Genomic DNA, 26923 nt, shown 5'->3' with positions numbered 1-26923 from the left:
AATATATATATATATATATATATTATTTTCACGTCGTACCGGGTGCGTACACGGTGTGTGTTTCAAAGTGAATGAAATGGATGCCGATAATAAAGCGGCAAAGTAACAGTACTCAATGGTCGAATCGTTTATGGTATTGGACAGTTACCCATAACGCATAAATCGTCGGTAAAGTCGTTAGTCGGGAGGGTAAAGTGGTCACGTGCCAAACGCGTACGTCACGAGCGACGATACCTCGATAAATTTGTTGCCCGTTAGTAGGCATCTTTGTATTAATATTGTCCTATATTTTTCGTTCCAGCCAATCAAAAGGTGATCGACGTGAATAGGAAACCGAAGAACTCGCAACAAATGGTAAGCTTTCAAAATCATTATTTATTAACGTATATCCCTTAGTGTATATCCTGGAACATTATTTTTAACGTCTTTCAAGATTTGGGATCGATACGCGAAAAAACGGTGGAGAAAAAAAAGTTTCGGTTTAAGGCTACGGTTGCTGCAACGTGGTACGAGTTGTCATTTAAAAATAGAAGGTCTATAACCGCGTTTGGGATACATAGATAAAATCTGAAACTGAACGCGCCACTCCACAGCTGCACGCTAGATAATTACTCTTCCTCCGTGCTCTGCGATTACGAAGTTGCAGGAAGTATCTACTTGTAAAAATAAATCTGAGAAGAAAAAGGTTTATGGTCTCAGATGTATCGTTCCTTTAGTTGGCGAGATGAAAATCCTATTGGAAGAATCGCGTATTCGATTCCAATCTCGCAGGCTAGACGATAATAAAAGAAGTAAAGGAATGGAGAGGCGGAGAGTATTTTATGGATTCCAACTGCATCTCTCGGTGAAAACGAGCTGCGTCACATCCGGATAGATGGTCAAAATCGAATTACACTTTGCCGCCTCTTCGTGTTCTCTATTTGCATAATCTCGTCGAAAGAATCTCGTCACTGATCGAAGATAATATTTACAAAACGAAGAGTAACTATACTTATCTTGATCGATTATATTTACGTTCGCGTCAATTACGATTTTTTAACAACAACGGAGGAAAGAATAGGAGAAAAAATTTTTAAGGATGAAAAGTTAGAAGATTAAATTTTACTTCGCTCAATATCTGAATATTAAAAACTTGACGGAGAGTAGTTCGATGCCGAGCGCATTATTCAACTCCTCGATGACCTAGTAAAGTTGCGAAAAACTTCTTCTCGGAGCAAAGCCCTTTCGAATATATAATCTCTTGGAAAGTTTTTCGAGACACGACGTTCATCTCCAGCCCGAGTATCCTCGAAAATAGCCGTCTTTCGCGAAATTGTGAAACTTAAATTTTCGATCGATACGAGAGAACGGAGCCTGATCGACCGAGAAGACTGTTGGAAGACTGTGTTAGAAAATGTTGCCATTTCCTTTCCAAACAAAATACACGATCCGTTATTAGATCCAGATTAGCTTTCCAATTTCGTTGAGGGTGGAAAGAAGAAGGGCTCCGGTCTATAATTAAAAGCAACGCTGTTGCGTCCGTGCTGTACGCGCGAAAACGTGGTCAAATGTAACGCGTGTAACGTTCGAAATATATATATACTATGTACACACGCGCACACGTACACGCGCATACGTACGCGGCAACCGCGAAACCGAATCACGTGTTTTCCTTCCAAGGTTGAAGCACGCTGCTAACAACGCGTCACTTTTCAATTCGTAGCTGCTCGTGCGACACGTTCGACCCATGTAAACAAAAAAGAAACGCGTGTTTTTTTGCCGAGAAACGGTGAAACGGTTCGATCGTTTCGAACAAAAAGGAGATATAACGCAAAAATGCTCGTGCAAAAATAACAAATACGATTCTATCCTCGATCTTTCGATAGTTTAAGAGAGTCGAAAATTATCGATCGATTTTTTTCCACGATAAAAGAAAAAGGAAGGAATGTTTTATCTAAGGAAGATAAATATCGTTTAACGTAAGGAAGGAAAGAACGAAAAACTTGGTGTTTACAAGGAGAAGGATGGATTTATTTTTTTTTTTCTTTCTTTTGTTGTTGTTTCCTTTTCTCATCGACGTTGTACAGAGCGATTTGTTTTTTTTTTTTTTTAAACAGTCATCGACGAAACTGGAATCCCGAGTGACCAGCGTCGCATCGAGATCTATTTCTATTTCACGGAGAGTCCACTCCTGTGGAACAGTGACTCATTCCTTGTATACGTTATTAGTCAACCGGCCGTCTTTCAACGATTTCGCCAATAAATTATAAACACGAGGCATTATACACCAAAGCACAATGATCGGATCACTGTACGCGATTCTCGTCGCCGAAGGAAATACACGTTCGTTCGCAAAGCGTGAATTATCTCGTTCGAAAAGTTATTTATTTGGGACGTTTCGAAAGTGGTGGAGAGATGGCGGGCAAATCGTGTAAGGCTACGTGCGCCACGAAAATGGTCGCTACAGGTGTCCCAGATATAGATGCAGTATTTACAGGTTAGAAAAGAGGGATTGAGAGAACGGCAGGGAAACAGCATGGGTGTGGTGCGTCTCGGAAATCGAAAATATAAATTTTCCCTTATCCTCTTTCTTCCCACGGTGAAATTAAATTCGATCGTCGAATTTTCTTCGAAATTTATTCATTTTTTTTTTTTTTTTTTTGCGACGATCATTATTCATAATAATTTATTTAATTATATAAATATTAATATTAGAAAAATTTTAATTTTCAATTTTTAAATTTACAATTTAACTCTTATTTAGATTTAATACTAAGTAAGATTTAAATAATTTTATTTTTTATTTTTTAATTTTTTTAAATTTTAAAATATAAAGATTTTAAGTTAAAATTTTAAAACTAAAAAAAAAAGGAAGAAAGAAAGATAAAAAATATTAATCAAGAGACGACGAAATTAAAAACGAGACACGGATTGATCGGATTGAAAATTATTTTCTTTTTTTTTCGGATCTTCTAACTTTTATTACCTCGAACAATATTCACGGTTAATTACTACACGGTTAGTGGTCGCGTGAAAGGGTGTATGGTGGTATTGACGGCCAATCATTAACGTGGGAATAAGAAAAATGCGCGGAAGAAGTAGGCAATGCACCCACACAACGTATAATTTCCGAACGATCCTCCGCCTATAATTCTGTCTCCCCGTACTTTCCTTAATTAATGTCCACCGAGACGAGATTCCTTTCTACACGTGCTCGGTCTCGCGAATCTTTTCACGTAATTTAAATTATCCAATTTTTCTAAATATTTTTAAAATATCACTAATTTTTTTCAATCCATCTACACACGCGTACCTTTCTTTTTTTTTTTTTTTTCATCTTCAAACTTTGAACCTCCATTAAAAAAGTTGAATTCGCGTAAACGAAATAACGAAGAGAGAGATGCGCGTGGAGTGGGGGAAGGCTCTCTCGCGAATTTCCATCCAATTTATCGCGTAGAAGTTATTCCTTGATGCATCAGGATATATTTTCCTTTGAAAGTACGAATTAAGGAAATCTTTGGAAGAAACGAAGGGGACTCAAATCGGTTACACATAAAACCATCTTGTGTACGAAAGAGTACAGGAAAGAGAAATTGGAAGAAGGAGAAGGAGAAATTTCGGTGTTTATTTTCGTAGGAAAATAATGATCGCGAGGTGCCTCTCGCGTCGCGGCGAGGATCGGCCACGTGGATACCTGCTTTTAAGGCCCGTGTACGCAACCGGCTACTACTCCACTCCCACTACCTGCTTATTTCTACTTCCCACCCCGTCCACTTTTATCCGCCGTCTCTTTCTTCCCCTGCACCCTGCCAACACACGCTCTTCTCCATCTCCCAACCCGACCAATTGCGGTGTAGCTTACCTCTACCTCGTGTCTGCCTCGCTCTCTGTCTCTTGTCGGTTAGTGTCTCACGAGTGATCCGGTAGCGTGGATGCTGTGCCGATCGCGCTCTCCACGCTTCGCTGCGCAGCGGCCGAAAAAGCCACGCGATATCGATCGAGAAACGACACGGAATCCTTTTCTTTTAATTTCTTTTTTTTTTTTTTTTTTTTTCTTTTCGTTTCACAAATCATCGCGAAAGTGAAAGTGTGTTCGAAAAGTGTGTTTCGATTTAAAGTGTTTCTTTTTTTTTCTTTTTTTTTTAAATGTTGTTAAAAAATTGAATTGATCATAAGAAAGGATTATAAGAAAGGTGGAAATTTAGCTACCCTAAATTCTCGTTGTAACTCGTCTATCGTCGACCGGTGGTCTGTTAACTACGGATGCTGCAACAGTTTCCCCGAGTATTACGAGTATTTTCGCGCCAGCAACCAGACCATGTCAGAGGTCCAGAAACCAGAAATTTCTATTTCCATCGAAATCTCGATGAAGAATCAACGGAAGAGGAGTAGAATCTAGAGGCGAGTACATCGAATAAGGAAAAAAAAAAAAAGGATCCTAGCGTTAATAATTCGTGTGAATCGACGAAATTTTGCGTGAAAGAATTAAATTTTGGAAAAGTGATCGAATCGAATTTTGGAGAGAGAATCGAAAAAGAGAGACGCGAGAGTTAAAATCGGCGATAAAAATATATAATTAATATATAAATATATAAATATATAATTATAAAAATATAATAATATTTAATAATTTAATATAATAATATAATTATATAATTATAATATAATTATAATAATAATCGGAGGAAGCGAAAGATTCGATGGCGAGGGTGTAAAGGATACTTTGAAAACGATACCCGTCCGATCAATCGTCCCGTTTTTCTCGCGAGGAGAGGCGAGGATCGGAGACACCTCTCTGTTCGATCTCTCCGCGAGAGGAACTCTCGTTTAAGGGTCCACGGTTTCAGTGTCCCGGAACAAAGAGAGGTTATTGCTGCGAAAGAGGAGAGAGAGAGAGAGAGAGGGAGAGAGAGAGAGAGGGAAGGAAAACGTCCGAGAATCTCCTTAAGAAGGTTTATAAATAGGCATGGCCGGTCGAAGCGATATTTTCGCTCTCTCGGTGAAGCGACAATGAATTGGTCACGACCACTGTGACGATAAATGCCCTTCGTGGCTACTCTTTAACGAGATTCGCTCGTTGGAACCAAATTTATTCATTCTCGCACGACGCTCGTAGCTTTCGATATTCTTCTTTATTAATTCGAGACGATTTTCCATTTTTATTTTTCCCCCCGGATTGTTTTGACGGGAGAGGGAATTATTAAATTCTCGAACACTTTTTTTTCCTCATTCGCGAGTGTTATACAACAACGGTGATTCAACAATGCTTACCGATGCTGACCGAAATAGACTTTGATACTTGGGGCTTGGTAAATGCGTGTTGCTGTGTACGATGGATAAACGATGGATAATGGGAAGAAGAAAAAGTTTCGACACGCGCGAATCGAGCAGTGTATAACAACAAATGTATTTACGATCCCTCCTCCCACGATAAAAGGTAAAGTTTATTTGAATTTCGGGAGGGACGAGTTTTATTTCTCTCTCGGCCGAGACCGTTCCACGATGCGACGTTGAAACGCCGTAGCGTAACGCCACCGTGCGAACGAACTGCGAATCGACCGCGATAAACGCGATGTTTAAAGTCTAACGAAGTTTACTGTTTTTGTCTCGTTCGACCTTAGATCCGGCAACGGGGCCCGGCCGTCAACAAACTCGTGCGCAACTGCTCCGCTCGTACGATTTTAATCCCGCTCGTGATAGAAATAATTAGCGTCGTCGAGACTGTAATTTCAATTTAAATCTCTATGATGCGATCCGAGAGAGCTCGAGAAGGAAAATCATACGTATCGCGAAAACTCGCTCTTCCAATTTATTCTTTTCGATAGATATTTCTTAATCTCGAAAATTTTCTTCTCCCATTTCTTCTTCCAAGTTCAACGTCTCGGACGGATAAAACGGATATATCTCTCCGATATTTCGCGAAAGTTATTGCTACGATTTTTTTTTTTTTTCTTTCTAGATTAGAACTGGAAACGATGGTAAACACACGGTCGATGAAGAAATCGACGTCTTCTCGTATCTCGTCGTTTCGAGCCGCCTCTTAAAATGAACGTAAAATAAATTACATAACCACACCGAGTGTGCCGCGGAGGCCGTTCCCGTCCGTGTGCACGTTAATATGCGTGTTCATGCTCCTCGAAGGACTCGCATACCTGTCGCACTTGTATGACCTTACGTAAGTGATCCTACTTCCGTCGTTCCGAGGATTTAACCGAGCCGCTGCATACAAGAATTTATCTTTTCTCTTCTCTTCTTTCCTTTATCGAAATATCATCGAAACGTGAATATCATCAACGTTTTACATCGGGGGAAGAGGGAGGGGGGAGGGGGGGAGAGATAACAACATGGTTAAACGTATCGTTGGAAAAGAGTGGAATGCGAGAATGAAAAAAAGGAAATATCGATGAATGAACTTTTACTCGGTTAGGTCTTGCGGTCTTGCTTCTTTTTTTTTTTTTTCTTTCGTTGCAAGAAGGAACGGCCTTCGGGGATCCCGGTCGCCCGATTCAAACGGATTCCACCGCTTCCGGTATTCCTCGACAGAGGGAGACAGAGACAGAGTCAGAGAGAGAGAGAGAAAGAGCGAACACAGCGCGTTTCGAGCTCTCTCTCTCTCTCTGAAAAACGGTCACGTTCATTTAGATCAGCTCTCTCGAAACGATTCCATTGTATCGCGTATGTGCATAAACCCCTCGAATACGATACAAAAATTTTTCATACGACCATTTCCTTACGATTTCACGATATTGTGCGAGTACAATGAGACGGATTTTTTTAAAAGGAAAGATGCGAACTTCTCGTCGTTTCGCGTGTGAATGCTTTCTTCTTCCTCGGGGAGAAGATTTACGTGCGATAACTACCGTGCATGTAAACGTATTCGGTTTGTGTCCGTTGTGTTCGAACGAAAAGGAATTCCGTGGAGGTGGAAAAATATATACGACGCGCATCGAAATTTCCTCCGATGATGAGACGAATAGAAGAAGAAATAGAACTAAAGAGAGCGTGAAAAATGAATCGAAATTTAACGAATTCGGTGGGGAGGGGAGACAAAAGGGAGGGAGGGGAGAGGAGGTGGGGGAAGGTTAAACGTTATTTCCTCGCGTTTTCATTCCTGGGTCGGGATATACAGGCGCAATTTCATTGAAATTTGTTGGCTAGGTCGGTCGCAAATTTTTTCGCGAGTTCGTGGGCAGAAACGAGCGCAATTAGTCAGACTCATGGCTCATCGACTCCCGGTATTTTACACACGTGTGCACGTACGCGGAATTGCAGCGGCCGCGTGCACCGATGCATGATCGCCGAATCCTCCCTCTCTCTCTCTCTCTCTCTCTCTCTCTCTCTCTCTCTCTACCCCCTCCCTGCGCGTTTTCAACGAGAAACAACCGCCGCGTTCGTGTTACCAACGAATTACTATCTCGTTAACACGGTATGTACACGGTGTTCGCGCCGCCCTGTCCTTCCACCTGTGTTATATATTATATTGTTTGCGCTCGTTACTACTCCCGAAACCTGGAAAAAAAAATATATATATATATACATCGTACGAGAATTACCGCTATCCCGTTGAAATATCGCTTCAATATCGCGCGAGTTAACAACGTGGAAATGATTATTTTTTTTTTTTTTTTTTACGAAAATTTTTTTTCAAAATTCTTAAGATCTCGAATTGATGAGAATATTATCATAAATCGTGCGTTTCTTGAAAAATTTCTCGCGATTAGCTTCTTCGAGTAAACAAAATAAGTATAAATAATTATTAATATAATTATTATTATAATTATTATTAATATAAGTATAATATATTAATATATAATATTATATAATAATATTATATATATATATATATTATATATTAATATATTATATATATAATATTATATAATAATATTATATATATAAGTATAAATAATATTAATAACAAAAGTATAAATAAATTAATAACGAAGCGTGGAACCTCGTTAATATATTAATATATAATATTATATAATAATATTATATATATAAGTATAAATAATATTAATAACAAATTATTATATAAAATATAATTATTATATAAATATTAATAACAAAAGTATAAATAAATTAATAACGAAGCGTGGAACCTCGTTAATATATTAATATATAATATTATATAATAATATTATATATATAAGTATAAATAATATTAATAACAAAAGTATAAATAAATTAATAACGAAGCGTGGAACCTCGTTAAAAAGTGGAACGAGAACTAATAAGATTTCGAGGAAAAAGGGGGAGGGGAGACAATAGGGTGCTTGGTGCAGGATATCTGCGTAACGTACGTAGAGTTGAGCAGCCTTGATGATATTGTAAAAAAAAAAAAAAGAAAAAAGAGAGAGAAGAAAACTCGGTGTCGCGAGGTAACAATGCTCGCGCGCGTGCTTTTTACGCGCATTGTTGTTGACACGCGTTGAAAGCGTGGTAGGAAAAATGCGGTGACGTCGTTGACGAATGAGGAAGAAAGGCTGCTGCGAACCCTTGTGCGACGGGAAAACGCGAACGGGAGAAAGGGTGGGGAGGAGAGAGAGCGAGAAAGAAGAGGAGAGAGAGAGAGAGAAGCGATACACGCTTTGTCCCCCCACTCCTCCAGCGTCGAACGCGCACGAAGCGTTTTAAACGTGAAAAACTGAAAGCGGGATAAAACGACGATGTGTTTCACACCTCTACCTGTGTGCCTCATCCGTTGATAATCACTCGTCGTATTTCGACAACGTTCGCTCGAAACGATCTGTTGACTTGGAATTCTTCGAAAATGGGATATTTAACGGCAGCTTCTTTCTTTCTTTCTTTCTCTCTTTCTTTCTGTCTCTCTCTCTCTTTCGCGCATGCGCTTATCTTCGGTTACGCGGGACGTAATAAAGCGAGTAAGTTACGATCTCTAACACCGTTCGGTACTTAAAACGAATCTTCGACAAGGGATGGCGGTGTTCTTAAATGGCCCGAAGCGTTAATATAACGCCAGTCAGCGAAATTTAATAGTTGAAGTTAGGAATAAAGTTGGCTCGATAATTTATCAAATAATAATCGGATATAATTTGTAAGAGAAGTGGTTACGAATAAACGTATTATTCGGTTTGATAAATAAAGTAACTTTATTCTAGAGACATTTAACTAGTTACTTTTAGATTTTCCACTAGTCACCCGATTCTGGTTAAATTATCCTTGTCTGTGAGTAGGAAAAAATTTCGTGAAAATTAATATATTATTATTATTAAAAAGTGATTTTCTTCGAATGATCATCGAATGATAATTCATCATAATATAAATCTGTCCAACATCGATGGATTAAAATTTAAAGTTACTTGGATAACTTATCGACGGATCGACTGTAATAATTGTAAATGCAGTTGTTCAAGCATTTTAATCACTCGAACTAACTTTATTCGAAATTTTTAATTACTTATTTCTTTCAATTTTTAATGTCCAACCCTGTCGCACGCGCACGTTATATACGTAAAATAACGTTAGCTCGGACACGTTATTATTCGTACGATATAACAGTGTATTCGTCGCTCTTAACGATCCAGCCAATCAATCGAGATTCCGTATAATCGTTCGCACCACGTTGCATATGCATCTGCCCATTTTCGATCCCGTTATACTCCTCGTCCTTCCTTTCTTCCCTCTCTCTCTCTCTTTCTCTCTCTCCTTCGCAACTTTTTTCGCAATTTTATTGGGCGCGCGATGAAATTCACACGAGAAACGCGAGAGAAAGAGAAAGAGAGAAAAAAAATTTCTCCGTCGGTAAGCCAGTTCGTAAAGGTTCTTAATACGAGCCATTAAGGAGACAAATTCGTGGAATCAATAATAATTCTTTATCGCTGGCGAGCGAGCGAGCGAGCGAGCGAACGAGCGAGAGAGAGAGAGAGAGAGAAAGAAAGGATAATAAAAGGACACTTTTATAGCTCTTCTCAGATACGCTGCCATACACTCGCGTATTATGTTTGAAAATTGAAGTGAAAGTCAAGTAAGAAGAATTGCGTCAACTAAGAAAATTCATTGTCTCGTTGGGATTCCTACGCGAAATTACGATCGTATAAAATTATGTACGCGATAATATAATTGTGTATAACAATACGATATTTATGAAAGAAATTTTTAATCAACATTGATTCCCAAGTTGAAAAGTGTTGTAATTAACATGATATTTTCAATCGTTATTACAATGGCGCGCAGGGCTTGGGTGATATTACCATCGGAGCAAAATTTAAAATCAAAAACGAAAGAGGAATTTTTTTCCCCTCCCTAGAAAATTTAAACGCAGAAATATATCTGAAAAGGCGTTTTTCGTCAATGGAAATGTGAAAGTTTAATCCGCGAGGAACGCATTTCGATATGATTCAACGGCCAATTGCGTAATTCCGTTGCGCGAACAATCGCACGGCCGCTTACGGGTGAGTTTGCGTATCTGGCAGGAATCGAGCGGTTTCGGCGTATGCGTGCGGCAACATCGCGTCCAACGATCCGTGCGAACCGCGTTTGACCAACGAATAATTACAACTTCGTTGATCCGTCCCGTCCCGATTTCTGCATATCCCGTTCGTTCATCGAAAAATAAATAAATATAAAGAGAAAATTTCGATATAAAGACCGTAAAAATAAAAGCAACGTTTATGTCCAATTCGGAAATAAAAAAACATTATATCTTAGAGAAGCTTATACAAAATGTATAAAATACACGGGCGGAGTTCGATGATTTTGCAATCCACTTCCGAGAAGCGAGTGGTGGAACGCTTCGTATATCCGCAAGGTTTCTCTCCGCGATCTTTTCTCTCGTATCTTCGACCCAAGGTGAATCGAATTCGCCTAAGCATTCGCGCTGCCTCGTCCGAAGTAAAACTCGATAAAGTAACGCGAGCTGTTCACAGAGGGGCCCCGACCGAGCCCAAGGCGATTATTAACCGCCGCTCGATATTTCTCCTCTCTCTCTATCTCTCTCTATCTCTCTCTCGCTCGCTCGCTCGCTCGCTCGCTGTTTTTTTTCACCCATTTTTCGCGCAGATTACGCAGATCACCGTTATGCACATTCCGTGGATTCTCGCACGCAATGGTTCGAATAAATGTATATATATAACTGGACAAAATTTCATTTTCAAAAAATATAAAAAAATATGTAACAGCCATACATTAAAATTTTAAGTCCTCTTTTTAAAAAATTATATAATATAATTTATAATATAATATAATATAATTATAATATAATTTTTAATTATATAATTTTTATTTAAAAAATTAAACGAAATGTAAGCAGATAGAGAAAATTAATCGATAACTGATCGGTCACATTTTCTCATCTTTAAATTGTTATTTTTTTTTTTTTTTTTTTGTAAATTAAATTTAATTCGTGCAATGATTTGTCGATGATTTTTTACCACACGATAAAAGTCGAATGCACGAGAAATATAAACTTTTTACTTTTTTTTATTATTATTATTTGTTTATTATTTGATTCTTCAAAACTTTGCAAAACTATATTAAAATTAATTCTTAACATCCTTCTTCCTTAGAATATCATTTTCAATTCTCAAGATCGAATTTACAGAATTACGTTCGTCAAATTCGAAACGCTCTCCAAATTATCTGCACGCAGAGACTTACTTAAGAATTCACAAACATTTATATATTTATATTATAATTCACAAATATTTATATATTTACATATTTTTATGTTGCATACGAATTTTTAAAGAAATAACAAATAAAAAAGCAGTATCGTAAAAATTAAATCCCCATATATAAAAAAAAAATAATTTCGTTGGCTCTTATTATTCGAACCACGCGTAGATAATATTATTGAATATCGAAGATATTCTTCTCGTGGATAATCGATTCGCCGACCGAATTGGATCGATACGAATATCGAACGCTTCGTCGAAGGAAAAATGTATAAACGTTTCTTCTTCGAAACGAAATTACGATTAGCAGCCGCGCAACGTTCGAGGCGCGCAAACGAAGACAGAGGTAGCAAACCGTGGCAAGCGTATGACAGTGACACCTGCGGTTATAATCGCCTCGGGGAAAAAAATTATCTGCAAGAAATTCGATGCCCGGCCGCGAGTTTCGCAAGCCTGCTCTCGCGTAACGCGTCATCATAATCGTTGAAATACAATCGTTGAAATCGTTGGAAACTGTAAAAAAACGAGGAACGAGGTAAACAACCGCACCGTTGTTGTTGTTCTTCTACTTTTGCGTAACTAAAATACATATATACAGTAAAAAATATATATATATATTATTAACAATAATAATAATAAATTGGAAAAGACTTACTCGGTAAGTCTCGTTAAATTGCAAACGTTAAAAATGTTCAGACCGAGACGACGACGAACGTCGTTAAATAGGTTAGGCTCGCTAGAAAATCCCCTCGAATGCAACTCGCGTGAAATCGCCTGGCAGAGACTTCGAGAAGACTCAACCTGAATTCCAATTCGTTGCTAACTCGGCGGAACGAGTATCGTCCCAACCGTAATTACCGGCAACGTCGCCCTCCGCTCGATCGAATTTCAAAAAATTTCGGCAACAAATATCTCGAACTGAAATATTTCGAACGAAAATCGTACGCGAAAACCACGATTTTTAACTGAATCGAAGGGGTTTGGTATTTTGGAAAGGGAGGGGGAGGGGAGGGAGGAGGGACCGGGCTGTTGTTTTCCCGTTTTTCCACTTCCTACTCTCACGATGATTATGAAACACAAGGTCTGTGTATGTGATAAGAGAGCGATCTGAAAAAGCAGATGGCCCGTGACAAGAAAAGCCAGTCTATATCCGACAGATAAATGCGATGACTGTTTAACACCGAGGAAAGTCCCGAAGGCACGAGCCATCTCTAAAAATAATCGGTCTATCGGCCTCTTCTTCCTCTTCTCTTCTGCCACGGGGAACCACGAGATCAAGGGTACGCGTCCCTCCCGACTTTATCTCCCATTTATGGAGAGAAATAAAGGACGAGGGATTAGTCGTATTCGGATTTTATAAAATTTTTAGATCGTTTCGGAAGGAATACGAAAGAAGAATAGATATTAAAGCGAATCGAGGAGAATATTTATGCGTGCCCGAAATTCGAAGAAATTTTGTTGATTATTCTTTCTAAGAACGAATCTCGAGCCTTCGCGACAAAAAATCGGTGGTATGGTTAATCGTGGTGGCTTATGGCTTCTTCCTTCGCTCAATTTTTTTGCCAAAACGTACTTCTTCGTTACGCCTCGATACAACGATATTACTTGTATATAGAGAAAGAGAAATCTTTGATATACGTGTCTCGAACAATAGAGCTATATACCGTATAACGTAAATGTGATCAATCGTATAGAGGCGTGGAGAGTATACTTGTCTCGTACAAGAGGCAAGAGGCCATCGTCGTATCGTTGAATTACGTTAAGAGTAGCTCTATTTCATTTCGCCAGACGTTTTCTCGTTCACAACGATTCGTCGCACGATTTAATCGCGTTAACCGAGCTACACTGTGAATCCGGCCGTTCATTGTGTTAACACTTAAGGATCGGCGATGTCGTTACACCTAATAAAACACAAAAGATCGCAATTTTAACGCAACACGTACACGTAGAAAATCTACCATACTATACGAGATGCTGTATATTGGGTTGTTCGAAAAGTATTTTTATTTTTTCGAGCTTCGAAACGAAATCGAGTCGTTTCGTGTGATAATAAACAATCGAATTCGATAAATTTAATTAATAAAATCAATCGTAGCAATTTTTCGAGTTGTTGTTCGTCGGTTTGCTTCGATCGGCGCATTTATTTAGTCTTCGATAGAACATGGCGCATCTTGAACGTCAAAATTATCGATATTTTGAAAACCACTAAACTTTACATAACTTTTTTCTTGCCTTTTCGGTAATAAAAAAATAAAATATATCAAAAATGCTTCTTTCGGTCTTTCATCTTTGTTATCACACACGAAAAACGTACCGCACAGAATCGAACGAATTTTTCTTACAAATAAACCATGAAATACCAACTCACAAAATATACGATATCAAGACGGTTTAGAACGAAGTTGGCTGAATAAACGGTCGACTAGTGACATTCATGTGAAGAAATGAAATTATTTTCTGAACAACGTTTAGAACGAAGTTGGCTGGATAAACGTTCGACTAGCGACACTCGTGCGAAAAATGAATTACTTTCTGAACATCACGGTTTAGAACGAAGTTGATTGGCTAGATGTTTGACTAGCGACACTCGTGTGAAGAAATGAAATTACTCTCTGAACATCACGGTTTAGAACAAAGTTGATTGGTCAACTAGTGACACTCATGTGAAGAAATGAAATTACTTTCTGAACACCACGGTTTAGAACGAAGTTGATTGGATAAACGTTCGACTAGCGACACTTGTGCGAAAAATGAATTATTTTCTGAACATCACGGTTTAGAACGAAGTTGATTGGCTAGATGTTTGACTAGCGACACTCGTGTGAAGAAACAAAATTATTTTCTGAAGAGTACGGTTTAGAACGAAGTTGATTGGATAAATGTTCGATTAGCGACACTCGTGTGAAAAATTGCTTTCCGAATAATTCAATACATATATATAAGTTTGAAGGATGGGAAGAGGATGAAAAAAATTAGGAGCGGGTTAGATAGGTAATAATCAAGTAATAGTGATCCGATCCGGAACGGAGGAGACCTCGAAAGTGACGTGTACCTTTAGGCAATATCACGAGAAGAGAGATCGGCCGAAGGCATTAAACGCCTTGTCGGCGCCTGTTCAATATCTGTTGAAATCTTTCTCTCTGCTCCGGACGCCAAATTGAAAATGTTGCCTGTGCACGGACCGTGCAAAAAAAACCCGACCTTTGCACTTTTCATCTTAAACGACGCGTGTTACGGAATGTGTTATCGTTTAATTATTTTTTAAAACGTGAAAAATTTTGTTCCCATTTTACCAAGAATATTTTAATCAATTCGATCGCGAATTTTACTTTTAAATTATTACATGTGTTTTTACATTAACGAGACATTTATCGTTAAATAATTAATTAATATCGTGACTTAGATTTTTAATTTGTTTAATTTATAAAAATTCTCTTACAATTTTTAAGACATCTAATTCCTTTAAATTTAAATAAATTTTTTTAAATAAATTCTATGATAATTATTGAATTAGATTAATTATTCGTCCATGAACTTTATCAATTCTATTATTTTTTAATATTTTAATTCAAAATATACTTTTAATACTCGAAATCTTTACACATCGATCAATTAAAGTTACGTAATTTTCTCAATTTTATTAATTCTTTATTTCTCTGAATCTAATTAAAAATTCCCAAAATTAATATAGTTACACATGACCACTTATTTCATCTCTTACGTTAACAAAAATATCCTTGTCAAAACTTGTTTATTGAATTTGAATTTATCCATCAAATTTCTTTTTCATCCATCAATCCTCCTCCTTTGTTAACAATTAATAATTTTGATGGAATTTTCGTGGAATCGTGGATCGTCCTAGTTGAGTGAGAGCGATCGTGGGAACGCGGTATCGATCGAAAGTGGAAAGTGATCTACCCGTGCGAACCGTTTTTTAACCGTGCTCATCATCCGCGTTCGATTCTCCTTCTTGCGCGAGCGTGGCAGCATTTATCGTTACGCGGAGGACATCTTTATTCCACTCGCGTCCTCCGTGAGACGCGCGCTCGACGAAAAAAGGAACGGGGAGGGGGGAGGAGGGAGGAGGGGAAAGGAGGGAGGGAAAAAATGAAATGGTCTCTCTACGAGATTCGATTTCCGAAGCGGCATCCACTGTCGACGACACCGGTTCACGTCGGATATCAGATCTTCCTCCTCGCTTTCTTGCGCAATCAACTCCTCCGACTTTTGTCTTCGTATACTCGCGCGACACTCACGCACCCAGGGTGTGCCGTTAAACCCATACTTGAGACGATATATATAACGAAAACGTATTTTTTTCATCGGATACCGAGATCTCATTTGACTTAATAAAATTGCATCGAATTAAACCAGGAACGTCTTTGAACGTGTTGATTAAAATAAATATGATAAAATTTAATAAACAAAAAATTATAAGGAGAGAATTGATGAAAATATTCGATATTTTTGAAGATGTTAATTCTAACGAATTTTTTAAAATGAATAAAAATATATGAAAAATAATAAAATTTAATAAACAAAAACGTATGTAAAAAATTAACTATTGTATTAAATAGGAGAGAATTGATAAAAATATTCGATATTTTTGAAAATGTTAATTTTTTAAAATGAATAAAAATATATGAAAAATAATAAAATTTAATAAACAAAAACATATACATATAAATTAATTATTGTCACACTAGGAGAGAATTGAAAAATATTCTTTCGAATTTTTTGAAAAATAATAAAATTTAATAAACAAAAACGTACACATACAAATTAATTATTGTCACACTAGGAGAGAATTGATAAAAATATTTTTTCGAATTTTTTGAAAAATAATAAAATTTAATAAACAAAAACGTAGGTATAAATTAACTATTGTCACATTAAAAGAGAATTGATAAAAATATTCGATATTTTTGAAAATGTTAATTCTAACAAATTTTTTAAAAAGAATAAAAATATGAATAATAAAAATATGAAAAATAATAAAATTTAATAAACAAAAACGTACACATACAAATTAATTATTGTCACACTAGGAGAGAATTGATAAAAATATTCTTTCGAATTTTTTGAAAAATAATAAAATTTAATAAACAAAAATAGACATAAAAAATTAACTATTGTTACACTAGGAGAGAATTGATAAAAATATTCGACATTTTTGAAAATGTTAATTCTAACGAATTTTTTAAAAAGAATAAAAATATGAAAAATAATAAAATTTAATAAACAAAAAACGTACACATACAAATTAATTATTGTCACACTAGGAGAGAATTGATAAAAATATTCTTTCGAATTTTTTGAAAAATAATAAAATTTAATAAACAAAAACGTATGTAAAAAATTAATTATTGTATTAAATAGAAGAGAATTGATAAAAATATTTGATATTTTTGAAGATGTTAATTCTAACGAATTTTTTAAAAAGAATAAAAATATAAGAATAAAAGAATATAAATATATAATATAAAATATTATATTATATAAATATTATATTATATAAATATATAATATAAAAGAATAATAAAAATATGAAAAATAATAAAATTTAATAAACAAAAACATACACATACAAATTAATTATTGCCACACTAGGAAAGAATTGATAAAAATATTCTTTCGAATTTTTTAAAACGAACATAATAAAATTTAATAATTAAAATAATATTAAAATATTATTCCAATTTAATAAAATAGATATATCTCGAAAAACGAGAGGAAATTGTGTTAGAAAGGGTGGAGGAGGTATATGACGAGGAATCGACTGCGCACGGGTGATACGCATGAAATTGAAAGTTGAGGGAAGGCGCAGGGTACGAGCGACGCTTCTTACGCTTCTCCTTTTTTCGTTTCCTTATTGCGCGGCGGAGAGGCGAGGACGTTACCATAAGTAGGCATCTCTTGCCATCTTTGGCTCTCCTGACTCTGTTCCTCCTCCCCCCACCCCTCCCACTCTCCCCCCTCCCCCCCTCCGCCGCCCTACCGCCCGCCCGCCCGCCGCGCCGCCACGATTCCTGAATTACAAACCTGATTCGACGTACGGCGCGCGTTGGCAGGATTCGAGGCAGGACACGTACCCTCTTCTTCGATCTGTTGATCGGATCTAACCGATCCTCGATTCGGTTAATTGGATACCACTCGTGATTCGATGGGAATTTTCACTCGACCTCGTTCACTCGTTCAACGATGTCGCAACTCGATTCTCGTATAATATCGTAGAAACCATATATATATATATATATATATATGTGCAATATTTTAATCACATTCACACATGTAAGATTGAAGGATGATGGAATAAATACACGTGAAAAAAAAAAAAGATGAGAGGGATATACGGAGAACCGGATGAATTCGGATGAAATGTACGAGAAGAACGTTTGTCGAGAATAGAACAACCTGTTGGATGGATCTTGAGCCCTTTATTAGGAAGCGCGATGTCTCCCTTAAGAGCGAGATCTTCTTTTTTCGCGTAGTAAGTGCACGTTGGTCGCGGCGGCGTGGAGTGGAGGCGCGGGGCGAGGGAGGGAGGAGCGCGTTAAAAAGCGCCATCGCCATTTACGGCTGTCATCTCGTGTGTGGATAACCTGTGAATGCTGCCGCACGAGAGCGTTGCACCGTGCCCCGCACTCGTATCGCGTTTTCACAAAGGTTTTGCGTCAACTTTGACAAAAGCTCGCAATCGCCCTCCCCTTTTATCGCGTTGCGTCTTATTCTCAACCGAGATTTCGTTTGAAAGCTTGGTCGTTAATGGACTCTGATAAGAGAGTTTCAGGAACGCGCGTTGCCTCGAAACGGGTTTCAACTGCTTGCTCAGCATCCTCGCCTAACGTTTACGTTACGATCAATGAATCGTAATCATCGCTTTCAACCATAATATATATCGTATCTTTCTCAATTTCGTACTAAATATTGTAAATTGTTTGTCAGAATTTGTTTTTTTACTTGCAAATGAAAAATGTGAATAGTTACGCGTTTGTCGTAATAATAAAATTGGAATAATATCGCGTGTCGATGCGACGTTTTTCACGGTTTTCCTCCGATCCATTTCTTCTTTGGCCGTCCACTGGCACCCCCATCCCGGGTTGCATATAGCTGGAACGAACGAACACAGAGGCAATCTAGTTGTTACCTACGCGTGGGCACCCAGGGTATTGTCGGATGAGTCATCTCTCTCTCTACCGTATACCTCTCACCACCACCCCGTGTGCAGCGTGTGCAGTACAGCACGGTTTGTTTTCTGGGTAAAAGCCGGAGCCGCCGTGGCTCTTAAGAACAATGGAAACAAAAGAGGCAGGCCGGCACGCGTGCTAGCACAAGGTAGCCATGGTCACGGCGGTCACGTTTCGCAGAATGTTGTGTCGTATATGTACACCGTATGGCCGCGTCCTTTGTGTACACCTACACTACGCTCCCGTACCTTCCTCGCGTTGCTCTACCCTCGAAACTATGTATGCCGATATGCACCAGTCACCTCGATATGTCCATCGTGTCTTGGATAATTCAAACGAGTACAGGCAACCGTGATACCAGAGACCTCTATTTTCGTTTGATTTGTATCGTTAAGGTTTGCTTTTTCATCGTGACTTGTCGCGTCGATCGTAATAAATCGTTCTCTTTATCTCTGATGATTGTAAATCCAATTAAAGATGGAATGAAAAGGGATAAATAGATTTCCATTTCATCGAAGAACTTTTGAATTCTACGTTCGATATTCATCTTCGTTACTCGTCAAAATTAATAGTAGATATACGGAAATGTGAAGATTAATTTGAAAGCGCGCGTTGTGCAAGGTATTTTTAATTCGAGTCATTGACTCGTTAGGCACATATACTTGAGGAGATCGGTCGAAAGTAGAAAAAAAAAAAGAAAATTTTCGATCGATTCCCTTTAGTACGTATACACAACGCGTATACATCGGTTCATACCGTGATCGATGACGAGGTTTTACGTGTGTTGCGCAGGTCGAGAACGTGAGCCTGTGCGTAGGAGCGCTCCGAGCTCTTGGGGCGGACGTGGGCTCCGTGAATCCTAGCGAATTGGCTGCAGGATCAACCCTCTGGCCGGTCCTCGCCCTACTTTTCGCCCTCTCACGATACAAGCAGAGAGCCAAACAACTTCAAGACATGCCTAGGTAAGTCCGAATACAGGTTTCTTCTTATCGACGATTGATAATGCGAAAAGCTCCAGAGCAAAGTCGAACAACTACCGTCGGTAAGTTAGATTGTCTGTATCAACAGCGGATAATTTTTATATTATATCGATGGAGGATAAATTTTATCACAAATTGCATTATTAAATAAAAAGAAAACAATGCTTCATTTTTTTAAAGATAAAATATTTATTATATGTAAAAAACATCCAATTTAGAAAAACTTGCGTAAAAATTGCAAACAATTTAATAATTTTAGTACTCGAATATTCGTTTTGCATAAATATTGCATAAAAAAAAATTTGCATTGAAGAAAAAAATCTCGTGTTACGATATCGTTTAATATTTATTCAATAACAAGCAATATTATCAATCGTGCATCATAATGATTAAAAGTCTGAGCTTCAACTAAATTATCAAAAGTTATTATCATAAAATTTTTATTTAAATTTAATTCTTCGTTTGTTCGAATCCACGAACGATCCGACGACGTGCTCATTAACGTTCGTGTTAATTATACGAGTTCACACAACTAAACGACTGAATTGCGCTATATACGTGAATTATCCATGGAAGGTAACCGCGAGCTGAAACTTCAAATATATTTTAATTACTCCTGCACGGTGTCCACGATTAATTACTCTCGTGAACGCTAAGGAGTCCCACTGACTTGGCGTTTTTCTTAATCCGCATTTCCCGTAAGCCGCGACTGTCAAGGTCGTTATTTTTAAACCTACACGACAGAGTTTCGTGGAAGTCGTGCTTTTTGCAAAACGAACGAGTCGATATTAATCTTCGTTATATACTTACGTATACACGACAATATAAATTTTTCAGAATTATATTCGGATTAAAACGACGAATTTAATAAGTTAATCGGGAACAATTTTAACGAGAAAGAATTTTTTGCAAAAGCTAACCTAACGAGCCTTTTTTTTTTTTATTAAAACAAATTAATAAAAAAATTATAACGATACGAGTGAAATAGAAAAAGGATCCCGTAGGGAAATTCGTGACGAGTGGAATTCAAGGTTCGTCGTCTAATGGACCGTGTAACGATTCTTCGGTGGAACGGAGAAACATAAACCGTCGGAACCTTTAGGAACGCTCGGCATTAACATATTAACAATGCTCCATTATGTCCACGACTGAGTGTAGACCGTGGTCGTTGCGTTACGTTCGCCACACAATATAAGCGCACGTACACATCGAAACTCCCTCTTCAACACAATTCAGGCAACGTGGGTGTATTATAGCTCTGGTCCGTATAGCGAGAATATAACGGGTAACCTCAAAATACTCTTCAATATTTTCTAACTATAATATATATCATCGATAAATTTTTGTTATTAAATAAATTTTTAAATAAGAATTATATCTGTTCTGGATTTGATATGTGATATATGTATATGTAATTTTCTAAAAAAAAAATAAAAGGGCAAGTTTTTATGAAACACAATAATAGTTTATTTGTACGCATTTTAAACTCGTACGAACAAAGCAAGTTAAAAAGATAAATATCAATTCATTCAAGAAGCTTTATACGCGTGCATTCTAGTCGATTGACTTTTAACCTTCGTGTCGTATGTCAATTTCACGCACTGTAATAAATAGAAAAACATGTCATGCGTACCACCATGAAGAATACGAATAACTTTGTGCAAGAAAAATTTTGCACGCGTAGTTTCGATAAAAAAATTTCATAATTCATTAAAAAATTAAATAATTAAAATATTTTAAACGATAGACGATAATTCAACAAATTTCAAATATATTTATTTGTATCGATCGAATCGTACAAAATTTAACCAGCTTTGTACAATGTACGTAAACAGTATTCAATTGTTTCACGAGAGATATACTAAATTACCATTAATAACTTCCATGAATCCATTATATCGTATATAACGTTTGAATTGCCAATTAAGTAGATTTTTCGAACCACTCTGTAGAAAGTTGTGTCGTTTACACGATTTGTACACACGTTTATATATATATATATATACAAGTAGAAGATACACACCAAACTCTCTCTCTGCGTAGTACGAGATTCATACGGGCGCACACAGAACGTATTGTTGCGTCTCTGTACAATGCTTCGTACGTGCACGTGCTGAAGGTATGCACGCATAAAAATGATTTAAAAATCCACAATAGAAAACGCTCGTCAGAGATTGGCCGGCTCTTATGGAAGGCCAACGATATCATTGGTCGGTTGGCGCGGTGGGGAAATTGACGGAGGTAGTAGGTACTAACGTACCGGTGATGAGAAGGGAGTGGGAGAAGGAGAAGGATAGATAAACGACGGAAAGAGAAGAACGAAGAGAGTAAATTGGGATTGGGAGATTCGAGGGCAAAGAACGAACAGGACTTTATGGGGGTGAACACGAACAGACGAGAAGGGATGAATCTGGGGTTTAATATCGAGAAGAAAAGAGATGGTGGAAGGATGAGCGAGAGAAAGGGACGGTATGAGAAACAGAGGGCGCGGGTAGCGAAATGCGGTGTGCGCGAACGAAGGAAAAACGGATAGATAGGAATATTGCGAGATGAAACGTATAGCAGAGACTCTGTTAAAGGGAAGGTATATCGCATCTACATAGGGATTCGAAAGAGAAAAAAGGAAAGAGCGTATGCGTGTGTCTGAGGTAACAAGGAGTGAGAAAGGGAGTCTGGAAGAGGAAGAGAGAAAGAGAGGGAGCGATGGGGATTGTACGAGCGAATAGTGGGGGCAGGAGCGAGGGAGGGAGAGAGCAAAAGAGAGAAGCCACGTGCTATGGGAACAGGAATGGTTCTCTCTCGGCGGGCCTCAGTTTGAAACGGGCCATCAACGATGCCTACACACCATGGCCATAGTATGACCGTGGAACAGCTCGCCATAAGGCATCGTTTCCTCGGTGGATGTGTAGTGCAGTGAGAAAGGCTTCGCTCTCGACAATTACTTATCACAATTTAAAATTCCTGTTTTTGCTCGTGAAATATACGAATCGAGAACTGGTTCCTAAAGACAAAGATCAAAAATATGCTTTCTTCGAAAACGATCCGAAAATCGATCCGTTTCGAGAATCTTGCGTTATTATGCGCCAAGATTCACTCGCATTCATTCTCGTGGTTGGATCGAAACGACGAAATCAACGATTCGATGATCGATTGGTAACGGATAATCGAGAAGAAATGATATTTTTTGACAAAGTTTCAATAGAATATACGATTGTACTCACGATGATACTTTCTGGATTATTCTTCGATGAAATTTTCAATATTCGTTTTATAAATGATTCGATAAATCGAAAGATAAAAATATTCGTAAATCAGTGAAGATGCTTTATCGTACAAATTCGAGTTATAGGTTATAATCTATTGTGTGATTCGTTGACTGTGAAGAAAGATTTTACGAAATGAAAGAAATTGTAGAATACAAATGCAAATAAAATCGCAACAATCGTTTATAAGCGATCGAGTGCACGGTGATGATCGATTCGCACGAACGCTTCTAATTACAGGAAATGGAGGTGTAACGTGAAAATGTTGGAACGAATGGATTTGCAATACGATACAGGAAACGAATCATATCATCGTCAGTTTATAAGTACATTTTATAATGGTATAACGGTTCAAGGAATCTTCTCATGTTTAAATTAATCACGTGTTTTTTCATCAATATATAAAACATATCGAAAGATCAAAACTATAAATGTATCATCGCGAGCAATATGAAACAACGAAACGGATGAATCACAGCCGTGGTTCCAATCACGTTTTTTACCGTGTCTATCAATCGAGACACGCGACAGAGAGAATTTGACGAGGAACAACAGGAACGAATACACGTTTTCCGACACAAGTTGAAACGTTGCCGAAGGTTGTTTCATTTATTTGTTTATTTACCAACGCGAACGCGTCTACCGGTTGATTCATCGGGACACTTTTGACCGTCAGAAGTGTCAGTGCACGCGAGAAGTGTGATACTATTTCGGATCGCGCGGAGTAGCTAACCTCAAAATTGGTGCAAAATGGGAAACAGCGGAAGCAGTGGTGGGGCCAACAGGAAAGCTCGCAGCTTGCCAAATTCACCGGAAGCGCACAGGTATCGTTCACGATTCAATCTCAGTTTCTCGTCCTTTTTTTTCTCGTCCTTCTTCTCGGCCAAGTGAAAACCGGTTATTTCGTTTGCAAATCTTCGAATCCTTGCTGTACGCGGTCGCCATTGATTTTTCGGTTGAGAAACAAAACGTTCGCAAACGCATCTGAATATCTCGACTCGTCGTTTCGCTTCGATTTAATTCACGATGCTTATACTCTCGATTATATATATATATATATATATATATATATATAGATCGAATCCTAGTTTGCGGATTGAACTTTCACGGTGACTACTTCGTGTTGTTTGTTTGAAGCAGCAGTTCTCCCGGATTTCACGATCTTTGCACCGCAGAAACCTGGTAATGTTTTGTCTTGTGGTTTCGACATTAAAGTACAGGCTTTTAAATTTATCGTAGTATCGAGAATATTTATAAGTTGGATTTGGTTAGACGATGAACTGTGCAAAAGTGAGAATAGCACAGCGTGTATAATTACAGGACGCGAAATGAATAAGACGTGCTCGGTCACGATCTATATTGAGAAGGAAAAAATTACAAAACCAGATCCCCCGCCTCGTGGCTCCGACTGGGCATCGCCAAGGGGCCCCGAAGACCGGTTAGGCCTTGAGTACAGGTCGCACCTCGACACCTTCTGCACTCGAACCTCCGACGCGAACACGCGATTCGATGAGAACATTCTGTCACGCAGAGTCGCCGCTGTCGATACATCCGTGCAAAAAAACTTTCTCACTTTTTTCCCTCGGCGGACGGAACATTTTTACCGACCGAAATTCGCTCTTTCGATACATAGAATAGAATAGAATCTTTCCATTCTAATAAATCGCGAGTAAAATTTTAAACTCGAAATTCCACTTTTATAGGAAACGTAACGTGTCTTCCTATTAAGAAAGTTTATTATTTCTTTCTTAAACGAGTTTTCAGAATTTTCTTTATGCACGGATGTGGTATCGTATTAACTACCACGTTGATTCTTCCTAATGCGTTTTACTTCCTTTAGAAGGCCACATTATAGAAGATAGCATTAATAATTTCTACGATTTGTAAAAAGATAGTTGAAACGTGACTTTTTCAAAAACTTATTTTTTAACCAATATCTCGTGTAATTTTTCAAAAAAAATATTTTTTCGTAACAAATGACTGTCTCGCACAATAAATTACATACATCAACAATAATGCCTCCTTATCTATTCGTATAATAATGCTCACGACGCAACTGATATTGCTTGCGAATATGAAATATACAAATAATAATATAATACCAAAATTCACGTTAAAAGAATACTTTCGAATATAAATCGATATTTATATTTTTCGAATATAAAACTTAATGATTGTAATTCGGGATGAAAAAAAGTTGTATCAGGAAGAGGACGCCTCTAATAATTTTTCAGGGTCTATCGACGCCCCCGGATCCTACGCACCTGGCACCTATCGGATTGACGAAAAGCAGAAGTTTCCTTTTAAAGAGCGAAAGGTGGCGGTATAGGCAAGCGGTGTATATATTATTATTATTTTTGCCAGATGAAGCGAGTCGATGCTCAGTGCACAATGAAAATGCGCGAGGGGGGAAAAAAAGAAGAAAGAGATAAGAAAAATCCGTTTTGCGAAATTCTGTCGTAAACGAAGGACTTGACTGTTCCCGTGGGAGAACCGGTCCGTTGGCACGACGACGCCTTTCGAATAAACTTCGCTCGAGGCGCGGATCGCCTCGATTTCCGTGCGATTCGAAATGCATCAAATGTTCCTATTAAATGGCCGCCTTTGTTCCGTTGCTTCGCTTCGCGTGTCCTCCCGGATTCGATCGAGTTTCATGTACGTTATTTCGTAACATCCCTCCAGATAACACACGATACAATGGTATCGTACAAATTCTGTCTGTCATTTTCCTCATGCTTGATATTTTTGCACGCATGGAACGTTCTGTCTTCGAAACGGATAAAAGTGTAACGGTTCTCGAAACGAAAGAAAGGAGAGAGAGAGAGAGAGAGAGAGAGAGAGAGAGAGAGAAACGGTGATTGTGCGCGGTACTTCGAAGTGAATAGTTGAATAATGTACAAGTAAGTTGGTGTAACGAATCAAATCTGATCGTGATAAAAGTAAGTAAATTATTTTTTTTTTTTTTTTTGCGAGAAACGAAGCAAATCGAGAGGATTTGTAATAATAATAATAATAATAATTGCGATAAATTACGTTACGTCGATTAAAGTGAAATAAATTATGGATTTTACTTTACAAAGAAATCCATTTATTTCTTGTGTATATTTTTCTTAAAAATTTAACAAATATCGTAAATACGAAAAATAGTTCAAAAGGAGGGGGAAAAAACGTAATGGCGTGGCGCGTTAAAGGAAAGAAGAGGCGAAGGAAGAAGATAGGGAAGGGAAAAAAAGGACGAGAAAAAGTCGAGCACGGGCGACGGTTATTCACGAAGCACGTGGCCGCCGCGCGGCAGCAGCACGGTCGCGATTCTAAAGAGATACTTTCTCTTTCTTTCTCTCTGTCCTTCCTTCTCCCTTGCCCTTTCCTCCCTCCTTCTCCAACGTATTACGCCCGCCGAGTCGACCCGTTTGATTTATTATTCGCGACTCGTGCGATTATTTCACGCGGGTCCCATCATTTTCTCCCTTCGTTTCGTCCTCCACGCCGTTGTCGTCGTCGTCGTCGTCGTCGTGGTCGTTGTCGTCGTCTCCCTTTCCCTTCGTTCGCTTTCGAGCGAAAATTCTCTTTATTTAGCGAACGAGTTCAAAGACATTCGAGAGAGAGACGAGTGTGAGTTGGTGTTTTCGATGTGAATGGTCGCAGAAATAGATTCTCGAGTACGTTCTCGCTTCTGTTAGCGATCGCCTGGTCAAAGTGCGCAAGTTGGACGCATTGAGAGATCGATCGTCGATCGTGAAATCACCGTTCCCTTTGTATTCGTCCGCCGTTTCAATATCCATTGCTCTCGATCCATCGATTCGTTCTCTATTGAGATTGAGCCATGCTGGAAATGCCATCGCTCGATATTATTACTGCTATTTTCGCACGCGTCGAGA

The 26923-nt window shown here is 38.1% G+C and overlaps 1 protein-coding gene across 1 annotated transcript in view; it reads left to right on the top strand.

The window, feature by feature from the left end:
* Nucleotides 1-26923, top strand: part of LOC408725 (protein sickie) — a 130335-nt gene that overhangs the window by 13253 nt on the left and 90159 nt on the right. Inside the window, exons 3-4 of the mRNA XM_026439652.1 lie at nt 302-354; nt 19595-19764. Of these exons, the coding sequence (XP_026295437.1) occupies nt 302-354; nt 19595-19764 (223 nt within the window). The remainder of the gene's footprint in view (nt 1-301; nt 355-19594; nt 19765-26923) is intronic.

Source organism: Apis mellifera, linkage group LG3 (assembly GCF_003254395.2).
Source record: "Apis mellifera strain DH4 linkage group LG3, Amel_HAv3.1, whole genome shotgun sequence".
Taxonomy (NCBI): Eukaryota; Metazoa; Arthropoda; class Insecta; order Hymenoptera; family Apidae; genus Apis; species Apis mellifera.
Note: the sequence above shows the minus strand (reverse complement) of the source record. Positions and strands in the feature narration are given on the sequence as shown.